Below are 17015 nucleotides of genomic sequence, written 5' to 3'. Positions count from 1 at the left end.
CACAATTTTTGAAGGAAATAATGATTTTCTGAGGTTTCATTCCAGATGAATTATGCGATATTTTTATTTTTCCATTTAATTTCAGATTCTGGTTGGTAGTTTATCATCAAGAACCTCGACATTGAAATTTTTTAACCTGAGGAATTTATTGCCTGTAGAATGTTTAAATGCTGTCATGGATATTCTTAGAGAATCAAGAGATATAAAGCCAGGTCTACTCTCCAAATGCATCTCTCTGTTTCAACATCTAGGTACATAGACTCTTAATTTAGATATTCTGAGAGAATTAAGGGATATAAAGCCAGGTCTACTCTCCAAATGTATCACTCTGTTTCAACATCTAGGTACATCATGTACATAGACTCTTAATTTAGATATTCTGAGAGAATTAAGGGATATAAAGCCAGGTCTACTCTCCAAATGTATCACTCTGTTTCAACATCTAGGTACATCATGTACATAGACTCTTAATTTAGATATTCTGAGAGAATTAAGGGATATAAAGCCAGGTCTACTCTCCAAATGTATCACTCTGTTTCAACATCTAGGTACATCATGTACATAGACTCTTAATTTAGATATTCTGAGAGAATCAAGGGATATAAAGCCAGGTCTACTCTCCAAATGTATCGCTCTGTTTCAGCATCTAGGTACATAGACTCTAATTCCTATCATACAGACTTTCAAATTATGTGATATTTGTTCAAACAGCCAATACTTTACTGCAAAAGTGGTAAAAACTGTATTGTAAATGATTTCTTACTTGAAGGGGCTCGTTGTTCTATACTTTTATGGGGGAAAATTGAGTTTATTACAGTTGCTATCAAAGTTTTACTTAATGTTTCTATCTTAATCCAGAAATATATATTTCTTTACACAATTTTTAAACAAAATATGAAGTAGTGTGCATTGTTTTGTATATTTATTTGGTTTCGTTAAGAGTTATCTCATAGTTATGCAGTAAAAATTTGCCAATGAGACAACTACATACCAGAGACCAAATGATGTGGATGTTAGCAAATATTGGTCTCTGTACAGCCTTCAACAATGAATAAAATCCATACCGTATAGTAAAGGCCCCTGCATGACAAAATATAAACCAATTCAAAGGAGAAACCAATGGCCTGATTTATGTAAAAACAATAAAGGAAATATATATATGAAAGACAGCAACCAAATCCAACTAATGAATTACAGGCTCCTGACTTGGGACATGCACATAAAGAATGTGTGAGTTAAACATGTTTACAAGCTCTCAATCCTAACTCTAACCTTTGACTCCTGACTTGGGACAGACACATAAAGAATGTGTGGGTTAAACATGTTTTCAAGCTCTTAATCCTCACTCTAACCTTTGACTCCTGACTTGGGACAGACACATAAAGAATGTGTGGGTTAAACATGTTTGCAAGCTCTCAATCCTCACTCTAACCTTTGACTCCTGACTTGGGACAGACACACAAAGAATGTGTGGGTTAAACATGTTTGTAAACTCTCAATCCTCACTCTAACCTTTGACTCCTGACTTGGGACAGACACACAAAGAATGTGTGGGTTAAACATGTTTGTAAACTCTCAATCCTCACTCCAACCTTTGACTCCTGACTTGGGACAGACACATAAAGAATGTGTGGGTTAAACATGTTTACAAGCTCTCAATCCTAACTCTAACCTTTGACTCCTGACTTGGGACAGACACACAAAGAATGTGTGGGTTAAACATGTTTGTAAACTCTCAATCCTCACTCTAACCTTTGACTCCTGACTTGGGACAGACACATAAAGAATGTGTGGGTTAAACATGTTTGTAAACTCTCAATCCTCACTCCAACCTTTGACTCCTGACTTGGGACAGACACATAAAGAATGTGTGGGTTAAACATGTTTACAAGCTCTCAATCCTAACTCTAACCTTTGACTCCTGACTTGGGACAGACACATAAAGAATGTGTGGGTTAAACATGTTTGTAAACTCTCAATCCTCACTCTAACCTTTGACTCCTGACTTGGGACTGACACACAAAGAATGTGTGAGTTAAACATGTTTGTAAACTCTCAATCCTCACTCTAACCTTTGACTCCTGCCTTGGGACAGACACACAAAGAATGTGTGGGTTAAACATGTTTGTAAACTCTCAATCCTCACTCTAACCTTTGACTCCTGACTTGGGACAGACACATAAAGAATGTGTGGGTTAAACATGTTTACAAGCTCTCAATCCTCACTCTAACCTTTGACTCCTGACTTGGGACAGACACATAAAGAATGTGTGGGTTAAACATGTTTGTAAACTCTCAATCCTCACTCCAACCTTTGACTCCTGACTTGGGACAGACACATAAAGAATGTGTGGGTTAAACATGTTTACAAGCTCTCAATCCTAACTCTAACCTTTGACTCCTGACTTGGGACAGACACATAAAGAATGTGTGGGTTAAACATGTTTACAAGCTCTCAATCCTCACTCTAACCTTTGACTCCTGACTTGGGACAGGCACATAAAGAACGTGTGGGTTAAACATGTTTGTAAACTCTCAATCCTCACTCCAACCTTTGACTCCTGACTTGGGACAGACACATTAAGAATGTGTGGGTTAAACATGTTTACAAGCTCTCAATCCTCACTCTAACCTTTGACTCCTGACTTGGGACAGACACATAAAGAATGTGTGGGTTAAACATGTTTACAAGCTCTCAATCCTCTAACCTTTGACTCCTGACTTGGGACAGACACATAAAGAATGTGTGGGTTAAACATGTTTGTAAACTCTCAATCCTCACTCTAACCTTTGACTCCTGACTTGGGACAGACACATAAAGAATGTGTGGGTTAAACATGTTTGTAAACTCTCAATCCTCACTCCAACCTTTGACTCCTGACTTGGGACAGACACATAAAGAATGTGTGGGTTAAACATGTTTACAAGCTCTCAATCCTCTAACCTTTGACTCCTGACTTGGGACAGACACATAAAGAATGTGTGGGTTAAACATGTTTACAAGCTCTCAATCCTCTAACCTTTGACTCCTGACTTGGGACAGACACAGAAAGAATGTTCGGGTTAAACATGTTTGTAAACTCTCAATCCTCACTCTAACCTTTGACTCCTGACTTGGGACAGACACATAAAGAATGTGTGGGTTAAACATGTTTGTAAACTCTCAATCCTCACTCCAACCTTTGACTCCTGACTTGGGACAGACACATAAAGAATGTGTGGGTTAAACATGTTTACAAGCTCTCAATCCTCACTCTAACCTTTGACTCCTGACTTGGGACAGACACACAAAGAATGTGTGGGTTAAACATGTTTACAAGCTCTCAATCCTCTAACCTTTGACTCCTGACTTGGGACAGACACATAAAGAATGTGTGGGTTAAACATGTTTACAAGCTCTCAATCCTAACTCTAACCTTTGACTCCTGACTTGGGACAGGCACATAAAGAATGTGTGGGTTAAACATGTTTTCAAGCTCTCAATCCTCACTCTAACCTTTGACTCCTGACTTGGGACAGACACATAAAGAATGTGTGGGTTAAACATGTTTACAAGCTCTCAATCCTCACTCTAACCTTTGACAGTGGTATTTCACAGTTTGTCATGTCAGGACCTTATAACTGACTATAAGGTATGGGTTGAGCTTGTTGTTGTAGGCTGTATGGTGACCTCTAGCTGTTTACATTCACACCAGTTGGACTCTGGTGGATAGTATTATTGGCAATTATATCACATCTACTTCTTTTTATATTAAAAGCGCAAGCACAACAAAAGAACAAACTCTCAATAGCATTTAAAAAATGACTTAACTCACAAATGAGTATGAAGGATAAAAAATAACTAGCATAAAATCAAAAGACAAAAATAACTGATCTACGAGTATTTGCAGTTACCTTAAACTATTTCAAATCCAATAACAACTAATGAATAAAGCATGTTCTCCAACACTAATGTATTAATCAGTACACATCCAACAGATCTAGCATGAAATAGTCATAAACAGTCTGTGAAAGGCACAATCTTGTATAATGCATAAGTTTTCATAACTATATATTTATGATTTCACAGCTCAAGACAGTGAAATAAGAGATGCCTTCCATGATTCCTTTCACCTTACACAGTGTTTAGCTACCGTCATAAAAACACATGCTGGAGTACCAGGGGACCATCTCACAGTGGAGGTAAGCTAATGTCATAAAAACACATGCTGGAGTACCAGGGGACCATCTCACAGTGGAGATAAGCTACTGTCATAAGAACACAGGCTGGCATACCAGAGGACCATCTCACAGTGGAGGTAAGCTACAGTCATAAAAACACATGCTGGAGTACCAAGGGACCATCTCAAAGTGGACGTAAGCTACTGTCATAAAAATACACACTGGAGTACCAGGGGACCATCTCACAGTGGAGGTAAGTGACTGTCATAAAAACACAGGCTGGAGTACCAGGGGACAATCTCACAGTAGAAGTAAGCGACTGTAATAAAAACACAGGCTGGAGTACCAGGGGACCATCTCACAGTGGAGGTAAGCGACTGTCATAAAAACATAGGCTGGAGTACCAGGGGACCCTCTCACAGTGGAGGTAAGCTACTGTCATAAGAACACAGGCTGGCATACCAGGGAACCATCTCACAGTGGAAGTAAGCTACTGTCATAAAAACACAGGCTGGAGTACCAGGGGACAATCTCACAGTGGAGGTAAGCTACTGTCATAAAAACACATGCTGGAGTAACGGGACCATCTGATAGTGGAGGTAAGCTACTGTCATAAGAACATAGGCTGGCATACCAGGGGACCATCTCACAGTGGAGGAAAGCTACAGTCATAAAACACAGTCTGGAGTACCAGGGGACCATCTCACAGTGGAGGTAAGCTACTGTCATAAAAACATAGGCTGGAGTACCAGGGGACCCTCTCACAGTGGAGGTAAGCAACTGTCATAAAAACACAGGCTGGAGTACCAGGGGACCATCTCACAGTGGAGGTAAGCTATTGTAATACAATACAGGCTGAAGTACCAGGGGACCATCTCAAAGTGGAGGTAAGCTACAATCATAGAAAACACAGGCTGGAGTACCAGGGGACAATCTCACAGTGGAGGTAAGCTACTGTCATAAAAACACATGCTGGAGTACCAGGGGACCATCTGATAGTGGAGGTAAGCTACTGTTACAAAAACACATGCTGGAGTAGCAGGGGACCATCCCACAGTGGAGGTAAGCTACAGTCATGAATAACAGACACTGGAGTACCAGGGGACAATCTCACAGTGGAGGCAAGCTACTGTTACAAAAACACATACTGGAGTAGCAGGGGACCATTTCACAGTGGAGATAAGCTACTGTCGTAAAAACACATGCTGGAGTACCAGGGGACCCTCTCACAGTGGATATTAGCTATTTTCATAAAAATCCAAGCTGAAAAAACAGGCGACCTTTTCATACAGGATGTATGCTTATTTTGATATGGGAAAATTTGTCATTTATAGGAAGGAACTAATTTTTTTTTCAGAAACTGATTAATACTTTACTAAAGATTACTGTAATAGGGACACAAAATAAATTTCCAGTTTAGCTTTATTGACAGGTTTATATCTTATTTTTTCAGATATTGAATGTTTTACAGAGGATAACATATGGACACAAGATAAATTTCCAGTTTAGTTTTATTGACAGGTTTATATCTTATTTTTTCAGATATTGAATGTTTTACAGAGGATAACGTATGGACACAAGATAATTTTCCAGGACAGTTATGTTGAAGATTTGTTACATTTTGTTTTGAAAAATATGTAAGTGAGATAGAAAACAGATTTGTAACCTCAGAAATAATAGTTCATTTATTTGAGGACAAATTATGTCACAGAATTTTAGTGCCTTTATTTTTTGAAACAAGTATTCCTTGGTATTTTTCAGACCCTTCGTTGATTTGAGAACAAATAATGTTGCAGAATTTTAGTACCTTTATTTATGCTGCTTTGCAACCTTTTTATAGCATTCATTGACATTACATTCAGAACAAACTCATTTACCAAATTTATATTGCCTTAATTTTAGTTTCTAGACAAATTGTTTGATACAAGTATTCCTTGGGTTTTATTTTCCTGAACAAACCCAGTAACAGAATTAATATGACCCTTATTTTAGTTTCTAAACATACAAGTATTCATTGGGTTTTATTTCCAGAACAAGCCCAGTTACAGAATTAATATGACCATTATTTTAGTTTCTAGACATACAAGTATTCCTTGGGTTTTATTTTCCTGAACAAACCCAGTAACAGAATTAATATGACCCTTATTTTAGTTTCTAAACATACAAGTATTCATTGGGTTTTATTTCCAGAACAAGCCCAGTTACAGAATTAATATGACCATTATTTTAGTTTCTAGACATACAAGTATTCCTTGGGTTTTATTTTCCTGAACAAACCCAGTAACAGAATTAATATGACCCTTATTTTAGTTTCTAAACATACAAGTATTCCTTGGGTTTTATTTTCCAGAACAAACCCAGTTACAGAATTAATATGACCCTTATTTTAGTTTCTAGACATACAAGTATTCCTTGGGTTTTATTTTCTTGAACAAACAAAGTCACAGAATTAATATGACCCTCATTTTAGTTTCTAGACATACAAGTATTCCTTGGGTTTTATTTTCGTGAACAAACCCAGTTACAAAATTAATATGACCCTTATTTTAGTTTCTAGACATACAAGTATTCCTTGGGTTTTATTTCCAGAACAAACCCAGTTACAGAATTTACTTTACCCTGCCTAGGATTACTGGTCAATCTTTGTAAAGATAACTTTGCCACACAGTCTTATATTAAAAACATGGTAAGTAGTATCCCAAGCTTAAATACTCAATGTTCTAACTTTACAGAAAGCTTTCCACTGTATTACATGTTTAAAATCTCTAATTTCAAGGTATGACTCGGTTTTAAATCTCTGTTCTAATATGACTTTCTTCAAAGCTTTGAGTACACATATTGTATGTCAGCTTATCTGCAATGTCATGATTTGTTTGGGCTGTTCCAATCGTACTCCCACGTTGTATGCTTTTTATGAATGAGCTACCCGAGGTAAATTTGTGTAAATCAGGTCATTAAACTGTGGCATAAGAACAAAAGCATTGTACGGGAAATCGATATCTTTAGGTCTTTAATATTTATTTGCGGTTTGCATACACAAATGCTTGACAGAAGCCATCGATACACATCCAACCTGCTTCATTGACAGTGTCATTTTGATGAAACAAGGTTCAGTTCTTTCTTTTCTGACAGAAACACACACAGTAATAACATATTTATAATCACGTTTCGTTGTATTTTACGTCAATATTTATAGTGCATTCAATTACGGGAACAGCATTTATTTGCCTTCATCTATCGTGTTTTCATCCAAAATAATTGCTGTCTTTGTCCTATTAGAATAGAAATAATTCATGGGGGCTTACATTTATTTTGATTTTAGCATTTATGCTGATACTTTTCCCCTTGCTATCACTCATGGTGAAATATTTAGCATAAAGGGCCAGCCTGTGGTAAAATCAAGATAAATTCAAGCCCGCCATGAATTATTTCTTAAGTTTCAAGGTGTGAATGTGTTTAAAATGACCTGGAAATCAACAGGAGAGTATTACATGTTTAATAGGTAGGTTTAAATTCTTCATGTAGAATTAGTATCTACATACCTACATCTGCAAGTATTGAACACCATGGGAAAAATAAAGCAAACATTGACATCATAGTAGTCTTTATACACACTGCATATTGTTATGTGAAACAGACTTCACTGAATTAAAAATAATTACCATTTAAGGTTTCATATCTCAAAGTCAAAAGTTTATTAAAAAGATTTTTTTTGGAAATTGTAACTTAATTATCCACTTTTATATGGTTTTAAATAAATGTTACTATGTACTTTCATTTTAGGATGGATCAAGGAATTTGTACAAGACCTTGATGTCATATTTAGATGACCAGAACTTAACAATGATGATATTTACATTGTCGTGTATATCATATTTGTGTTTACACCAGGACATAGGACAAAATGTACGTATTCTTTAAATGATGTCTCTGAACATATGACTGATCACATGCATCAATATGTTCATAGAAAAGATAGAAATTGACGAACTTTTTCTACCAAGTAACTGTCTTGATTAAATTCATACTTAATCTTTTTTTATCAGCAGACAACATGCTTTGAAAATCAATATGAAAAAATAGTAAAACTGATTTTATGACATAAGACATCGATATTATTCAGGAGAAACATATCTCTGGTTCGAAATTGAAATTGTTCTATGTTAGAATTTCTTACTTTTGTTGTTTGTTTTGTAGCTGTTTAATCCAAAAAATGTAAAGTGGACATTTCAATTGATGTTTAATATTGTATTAAATGGAGACACAGGGACTACTAGACAGTATGCTGTTGATCTGTTTGCAGATTTACTCAAAAATCAAAATATTCAGCAGTCTCTTGTAGAGTAAGTACTCCTAACTCATGGATTCACAAATTGCAATATTCAGCCGTCTCTTTTTGAGTAAGAGTTAGTACTAACATTGATCAATCACTTGTTTAGTAAGTAAGGGAATATTCATAACTCATTGATTTTTATTAATGTTTTTATTATTGCAAACCTGATACTCTCACATTTATTGCATTTATGTTATGTATTTCTTACTCTGATTAAAAAATGCTGTTTATTTGTTCTGAGATGAAAAGTGAACAGGTCGGCTATCACCACTTGAGAAATTATAATCATAGGACATAAGGAGTACAGTCATACGTGTATAAAGCAGTTACTCATGGGAAGTATCAAAAGTGACTGCTCAAGAGAGGTGACCGACTATGCTTTTGGCTGGGATCTCGGGAAATTGTTTTAGTGTTTTCAATCGGTAGAGTTATCTATCTTGCCTGGAGTGAAATAAAAAATGACGGATTCCAGTGCTGTAAATATGATGAAAACACTCAAAATATGTAAATATTCGTGGAGAAATAAGTCGGTGATGCGGTTTTCAATTGAAACTGAAGAGTGGAACAAGAGAAATTCAGGAATTCACCTATTGTTCAATCTCCATTGCAAATGGGTTTTGATTTTTTTGACTTCGATACTGAACACATATTTTTTGTTGTGATAATATTGGTAGTTAAAAACATTAAAATTACTGTTTTTTAAAAGTTGAAATGTTGATACTGTGCGAAAATAAGGTGACCACTGACCAAATTAGACAGGTGACCAGTGAAAAGAGTGAAATTATATAGAGAAAATGTTTAGGAGGGTCTTTATGTGACTGTTAGAGCAGGTGACTGCTGAAATAAGGTGGCAGTTAAGATAGGTTTTGACTGTATATATCAATGAAACAGCATAGTATTTGTGTATAATTTCCATATGACCCTAGTTACTTTTGAGAACAGAAAAGGCCAGAAATTAAGAATATCGTTAAGAATGTCTGGAAAAATAACTGTAATTAGAAATACAAGTTACTGAATAATTTTATGATTTCTTCAGATTTGAGAAGTTGAGTTCTAGTATAGAAAAAGTTCTAAATTTGGTAGCTACCAGTACTGCAGAGTCAGTTGTAAAGGTAAGATCAATATATATAAAATCATCAAATAGCTACCAGTACTGCAGAGTCAGTTGTAAAGGTAAGATCAAAATATATATAAAATCATCAAATAGCTACCAGTACTGCAGAGTCAGTTGTAAAGGTAAGATCAATATATATAAAATCATCAAATAGCTACCAGTACTGCAGAGTCAGTTGTAAAGGTAAGATCAATATATATAAAATCATCAAATAGCTACCAGTACTGCAGAGTCTGTTGTAAAGGTAAGATCAATATATATAAAATCATCAAATAGCTACCAGTACTGCAGAGTCTGTTGTAAAGGTAAGATCAATATATATAAAATCATCAAATAGCTACCAGTACTGCAGAGTCTGTTGTAAAGGTAAGATCAATATATATAAAATCAGCAAATCTATTGAAATCAAAATCATTTATTGGTTTTAATTCTAAATACATGAGAAAATCTATGCAATTTGAACCTTAGAGAATGACTTCTGTAATATTCCATTAAAAGTCAGCCAAAGTTAATTATATTTTCTATATATTTTAGATATTTGAACTTCTGTCCTTGTGTGCTGTGGAAGGCATTAGAAAAAATATTTGTAAATGTATTATATATGCTTCTGTAGTAACACACATGTAAGTTAGGCCAAGGCTAATTATATTTATGCCCCCGCTACAAAATGTAGAGGGGCATATTAATTTACCCCTGTCTGTCCGTTCGTCCGTTCCTCCGTCCATCAAGATTAGGATACATTGTTTGTCGGGCTATCTCTTCCTACAGTTTTGGAGGTACAACTTTGATATTTTGTATGATGTTCATACACATAATGAAGGTGTGCATGGCCACAGGATTTTGATTTTTTTTCAAATACAGTCGAACCTCGTTGTTTCGAAGTCGAAGGGACCGGACCAAAGTATTCGACACATCCGAGGTTCGACTCATCCGAGGTCGCATGTGTCGTCATAAATTTGGAATGAATGAAATATGATATGAGATTTGTGTAAACTAGATACAATGAACAGTGTACCTTTTTTCGATATGACACTTTATGATTGTGTATTCAATCTCCATTTTTTGGTCCTTCATAATAATTAAACACACAAGTACAGATACAAATCATTCACAAATAAAATTAATAGTCTACACAAATATTTACAAAGGTCAGTCACTATAAATTATAAAATCACTTGCGGAACGAATTAAGTTATGAACGGTCTCTGATGAGCCAGAGGTCGTCTGCTTTACATTAAATAATCATGAATTAATCATCATTGTCCTAATCCTTTTATTTATTGTAATTAATGAGTTTTAAATCTAATGATTCATTTAATCTCGGCTTGGGTCATTTAAATTCGTTTTGTTTTTATCTGATGTGAAAAATGTTCAACACAATAAAATTCCGCTTGAACGATCAGCAAAGGTGTTAATTACTGGTCACCATAAACATGTCATTTTTACTGTTATACAAACAAGTATGTTTTTTCAGCTTTAATCTCTTTTGAAAATGATTAGGTTACATAAGAAATACACCCGATTTGAATTTTTATCATTAGGTCTGCATCTTTTGAAAATTCTTACTTTCGAACTTTGAGTCATCGGGGTCAATTTACATGAATTTTACATCGACGGGACTATAAAATTTACTCTACTTAACCGAGTATTTGAATCAACCGAGTTCGACTCATCAGAGGTATTTAAGCTTTGATCAAACAGGAATTTTACTGGGACCGAGAAATTACTTCGACTCATCCGAGTTTTCGACACAACAAGGTTGGACTGTATTCTGAAAATGACAGGTAGTTGGACTCAGTCATTTTTTTGGTACTAGCTGGATAAAGAGATCATGGTTTGTCCGGCTATCTCCTCCTACAGTTTTGGAGGTACAGCTTTAATATTTTGTAGGATGTTCATACACATAATGGAGGTGTGCATGACCACAGGATTTTGATTTCTTTTAAATATTCTGAAAATGATAGATAGTTGGACTTAGTCATTTTTTTGGTACAAGCTGCATAAAGAGATCATGGTTTGTCTGGCTATTTTCTCTTACAGTTTTGGAGATACAGCTTTAAAATTTTGTAGGATGTTCAAACACATAATGGAGGTGTGCATGGCCACAGGATTTTGATTTGTTTATGCCCCCGCCGTAGCAGAGGGGGCATTAAGTTTTACCCTTTTCCGTTCGTACGTCCGTCCGTACGTCCCAAAGTTATTTTCCGTTCACGAACTTTAGTTTTCCTCAACCAAATGTTATGAAACTTATTCACAATGCTTATTACCACAAAACACAGATCAAGTATGAATTTTGGTGGCGTCACTTAACCGTTCTAGAGTTATGCCCCTTTACAAATGGAAAAATTGCTGAACTTTTTGTTTCCGTTCTCTAACTTAAGTTAGCCTCAACCAAATGTTATGAAACTTATACACAATGCATATTACCACAAAATACAGATCAAGATTGATTTTTGGTGGTGTCACTTTTACTGTTCTAGAGTTATGCCCCTTTACAAAAGGAAAAATTGCTGAATTTTTTGTTTCCGTTCTCTAACTTAAGTTTGCCTCAACCAAATGTTATTAAACTGATACACAATACTTATTACTACAAAACTCAGATCAAAAACAAATTTGGGTAGCTTCACTTTTACCGTTCTTCAGTTATGTCCCTTTATAACTTTATATGATATGCAAGCGGGGGCATCATCTGTGTCCCATGGACACATTCCCCATTTATTTTCAAATATTCTGAAAAATGACAGGTACTTGGACTTAGTCATTTTTTTTGGTCAGGCGGGGGCATCATTTGTGTCTTACAGACAGCGTAACAATTTCAAGTTATATGGCAACATCACTGGTTGTCAAATCTAAAATATTTGGAACTATACTCATGCATATGGCAGAGCAGAAAGGGGGGGGCATTGTCCATATCTAGTTTCTATATATTTTTAATAGATATTTGAACTTCTCCTGTCCCTCTCTGCTGTAGAAGACACTAGACCAATAATATGTCATAGTATTTTATATGTTTCAGTAGGAACATCAGTCTATCCATGGTTAATTATATTTCTATATATTTTAGATATTTGAACTTCTCCTGTCCCTGTCTGCTGTAGAAGGCATTAGACCAATAATATGTCATAGTATTTTATATGTTTCAGTAGGACCACTAGTCAATCAATGGTTAATTATATTTCTATATATTTTAGATATTTGAACTTCTCCTGTCCCTGTCTGCTGTAGAAGGCATACGACCAATAATTTGTCGTTGTATTTTATCGACATGTTCTGTACAACAAAGAGATCACTATGCTGAATTGGCACAGACACCTGTCACTCAGATCAAAGAACCACTGTTTGCTGTTGTTCACTGGGCATCACAACCAGCCGAGTCACATGATCAGGCATCATTATATGCTATCGACTTTTTATCTGAATTTTATGAGGTATGTCTTCTACTGTATAGCAATTTATTGTCACTTTTAGAAGTAGTCAAATTATTAGTAGTCAAACTATTTTGAATATTAGTTACTAGAGAAAACGGATGTGAAAGATTTGTAAATACATGAAAAGTTTTTGTGTACATATTAGAATGAATGGACAAAAAAGCTTGACTTAAATTTAATGACTTAGTATGTTCATATACAAGAAGTTGACATAGTATTAATTAGGATATTAGCACAAGTAGGTAGAAATTAGACTATTTCTTCTGGTTTGTTAATATTTAAGTTTTTATTTACTCCATTACAAAGTTCCTGTCTGCCTGTAAAGATCTCATGTAACCATTAGCCCTGTAAATTAATGTTTTTTATTATGAGGAAATGATCAACTGTAATACAATAATACATGCAGATCTATGCATGGATCCACTACTATAAGAATTTGTCAATAATAAGTTTTTGTTTTAGGAAATGATTTACTCCTATACAAGGATCCAGTACTCTGCTCATGCAGTCCTTGTTTTACCATATGCCCTATAGGTTAATGTTTTTTCCTATTATTTTTAGGAAATGATTTACTCCAATTAAAGAATCCAGTACTCTGCTCATGCAGACCTTGTTTAACCATATGCCATATAGGTTAATGTTTTTTCTTATTATTTTTAGGAAATGATTTACTCCAATAAAAGAATCCAGTACTCTGCTCATGCAGACCTTGTTTTACCATATGCCCTATAGGTTAATGTTTTTTCCTATTATTTTTAGGAAATGATTTACTCCAATAAAAGAATCCAGTACTCTGCTCATGCAGACCTTGTTTTACCATATGCCCTATAGGTTAATGTTTTTTCCTATTATTTTTAGGAAATGATTTACTCCAATAAAAGAATCCAGTACTCTGCTCATGCAGACCTTGTTTTACCATATGCCCTATAGGTTAATGTTTTTTCCTATTATTTTTAGGAAATGATTTACTCCAATAAAAGAATCCAGTACTCTGCTCATGCAGACCTTGTTTCACCATTTGTTCTGCAGGTTAATGTTTTTTTCTTATTATTTCTAGGAAATGATTTACTCCAACACAAGGATCCAGTACTCTGCTCATGCAGACCTTATTTTACCGTTGACCTTACAAGCTCTTAGTACAAAGATCGAAGGAGAGAGTCATATAATGAAGAGAATCAGTAGAAAAATAATAAAAGCTTTACAACTGTGTATTGGTATGTAGTCTTGTTCTTCTTTAGTTCTACAAAATACCGTCGACATCCAATGATTACATACTGTTGCATACATGGACTATTTATTACATTTTACCCCTTTAGACTTTACAACTATGTATTGGTATGCAGAAAGTTTTTGGTCATCATATTACCTATAAATGTTTTCAGTATTTTAACCAATACTTACATTTTCATTTATAGACGCACCATGGATTAGTGTTCATACTAAGATAAAAACATATGAAAACTCAATTCAGTAGATCCATATGGGTGATTTTTTTTCATGACATCCTGGTGACTAAATAACAAAATGACCAATATTCAGAATTCTAAGTATTTATCCCAGTCATTTTTGCAGAAATTTTTGTCATGATTGGCAAGAATTACCCTTCCTGAGGACTTTGTCCTAAGTGTTCACTGCAGGTAATGTTGTTTATTATTTCTCAGGTTAGGTGGCTAAAGTTAAGTGTGAAGACTATCTCTAACTGAACTTAAGTAAATTGTGATGTTAGTTTTGATATTATACTTATCCTAGGCAACCTTATTAAATAGTTTAGATGTTGTAATTAGTATGTTTTGTATTTATACTTTTCTGGGATCTTGGTTTATGGTATAGCTGCCTTTAGTTTGTTCTATTTTCAGAGTTACTCTTATTTATATATCTGGCTACATCAATCTTGTCTTATGATTGATACACATTGTAAAATTAATTCTTCAGAAAAAAAAAGCAAGTCCAATATGAAATTATATTATATTTTTCGTATGAGAATTATGAGGAGATAAAATGAACACTTTATCATCGCATATCACCACCGGAAGTGTGACTTTCATCGATCAAAACTAATATTTCATTAGAATTAAAAGTCTAGAAGTCGTACAGTTTAGGTTTTTCAAAGATTAAATGGGTAAAATCCTGTCTGAAGTTGTATATATACATGATATAGTTCATAGTGCGTTTGCTGATATTCCATGTATTCTCTAGATTATATGCCCGTATCCATGTAGTCAAACCTACATGGGGATCTTTCCATGTCTTGATTTGGACAACAGTTGTTATATTTCGTTGGACACTTAAATTCGTGGATAAAGCCATCCACGAAAACCACGAAAATCGGTACCCCACGAATAAAAGTACTTTCACAGTACCTGAAATATATACAATCAATGCTTAAATAAAGGTCATTCTTGGGTCCAGGTTTACTGACCTTACAAGAGAAGTGACCTATGAATTTAGGTTCAAAATACATAGGTATTGCTACAGTGGAACAAGAAGACTGTGACCTTGACAAGACGGGTGTTCACTTAATTAAGGTGACCTTTAATAGCAGGTTTGACTATATATCTTAAATTTCAGAGATCTTGTTTTATTTTCAGTGTTGACAGGAGAAGAGGACATTAAGAGAAAATTGGTTGGTATGGTGGATATGCAGATGTTTTCTAAGTTACTGGAATTTCAGTTCTCTAACAATAAAGTGGCTCTAAATTCAAGCAAATTTACTCTGGTTACTGATGATTTAAGGTAAGCTCTTATACAACCATGTGTTAGGGAACAGGAAAGCAATGGTAAAAAAAATATATAGACTGAAAATTGAACATAAAGAGAGAAACCAGTGAAGAACAGAAGATTGAAAACCAGCAACAAGCCAACAACTGAAGTAAACAACACAAAGTTAAACAAAAAATTAAAAACTTTTATCACACAGCAAACACTGAAATAATAGACATGATGACCAATTTTTTCTTGGCAAATTTTTGCAAGGTACTTTTATTTTTTTCTGAAATAATGTATATTTTATATATAATGCTAAATTTCTAATTGCCAACCGTATATTCGGGTTAACGTACAGGTTGCAGTTAGCCTCACTGATGAGTCTTTTGTAGACGAAACGCATGTCTGATGTATAAAATTTTAAAGCTGGTATCTATGATGAGATTTATATTAATAATGTGATGAATTGAATGTGCATAAAAGTAAGAAATGAAGTTTTTTTATTATACTGAATTTATTCTAAGGTTCTGATTGATATGTCAGAAAGCTTATATATGTGGACCAAAAATGTATACTTAGAACAAATTAAATGTCCCCTCGAAATTCTTTTGACGTTTCTACATTATTTGGCTCTCATGAACCAATGTGTCAAGTCAGCTATTCTCATCAGTTGGTGTCATTGTATATAGTTTGTTAACTTTTACAAAAGTCTTCTGTGAAACTACTGGGTCAGCAAGACAAGATCCAAAAAAAAAAAAAAAAACGGAAAGAAATTGTCAGACGACTCCTAATAGGAGTTATTGCCCTTAAATGACAACTTTTACCAATTATTCATTTTTGCATAATAGATAAAGAGAAATTTTATATAGGACAAATGATCAGCAAAGGTAAGATCTACAAAAAGGTCAAACATATCTGAAGTTGTTAGTTAACTACTTTCAGTAGTTATTGCCCTTAAATGACAATTTTATTTTATGTTTTTGTTGTTTCTGCTCTGGGCAAAAACATTAGAAGATAAAGAGAAACTGTAAACATTGAAAATGTTCAGCAAGACATTATCAACAAATATATAAAAAAAGGTCAAAATTTGCAGTTCACTTCTTATGGTAGCTACTGCCCTTGAATGGTGATTTTTACTCATTTTTTTATGTTTTTGACAAAAACTGTAGCAGATAGGGAGAAACTAAACGGAAAAAAATGATCAGCAATACAAGATAAAAAAAAAAGAGATTTAATGAATTATAGTCATAATATTGTAGAGTATGCAGTTAGAACA

At 34.5% G+C, this 17015-nt stretch overlaps 1 protein-coding gene across 19 annotated transcripts in view; it reads left to right on the top strand.

Moving 5' to 3' along the window:
* LOC127725168 (protein CIP2A homolog) overlaps positions 1-17015 on the top strand; it is a 55501-nt gene that overhangs the window by 15113 nt on the left and 23373 nt on the right. For 16 of the 19 annotated variants that reach the window (XM_052231997.1, XM_052232002.1, XM_052232001.1 and 13 more), the window contains exons 3-12: positions 86-251; positions 4070-4182; positions 5704-5798; positions 6751-6847; positions 7945-8067; positions 8359-8504; positions 9531-9606; positions 12800-13036; positions 14094-14250; positions 15625-15769. In XM_052231997.1, coding sequence (XP_052087957.1) covers positions 86-251; positions 4070-4182; positions 5704-5798; positions 6751-6847; positions 7945-8067; positions 8359-8504; positions 9531-9606; positions 12800-13036; positions 14094-14250; positions 15625-15769 — 1355 coding nt within the window. Of the gene's footprint in view, positions 1-85; positions 252-305; positions 345-407; positions 447-509; positions 549-4069; positions 4183-5703; positions 5799-6750; positions 6848-7944; positions 8068-8358; positions 8505-9530; positions 9607-12799; positions 13037-14093; positions 14251-15624; positions 15770-17015 lie in introns of all 19 variants that reach the window. The other 3 variants (XM_052231998.1, XM_052231999.1, XM_052232000.1) reach the window with 3 other exon arrangements.

This window comes from Mytilus californianus, unplaced genomic scaffold (assembly GCF_021869535.1).
Source record: "Mytilus californianus isolate M0D057914Y unplaced genomic scaffold, xbMytCali1.0.p SCAF_15, whole genome shotgun sequence".
Lineage (NCBI taxonomy): Eukaryota > Metazoa > Mollusca > Bivalvia > Mytilida > Mytilidae > Mytilus > Mytilus californianus.
Note: the sequence above shows the minus strand (reverse complement) of the source record. Positions and strands in the feature narration are given on the sequence as shown.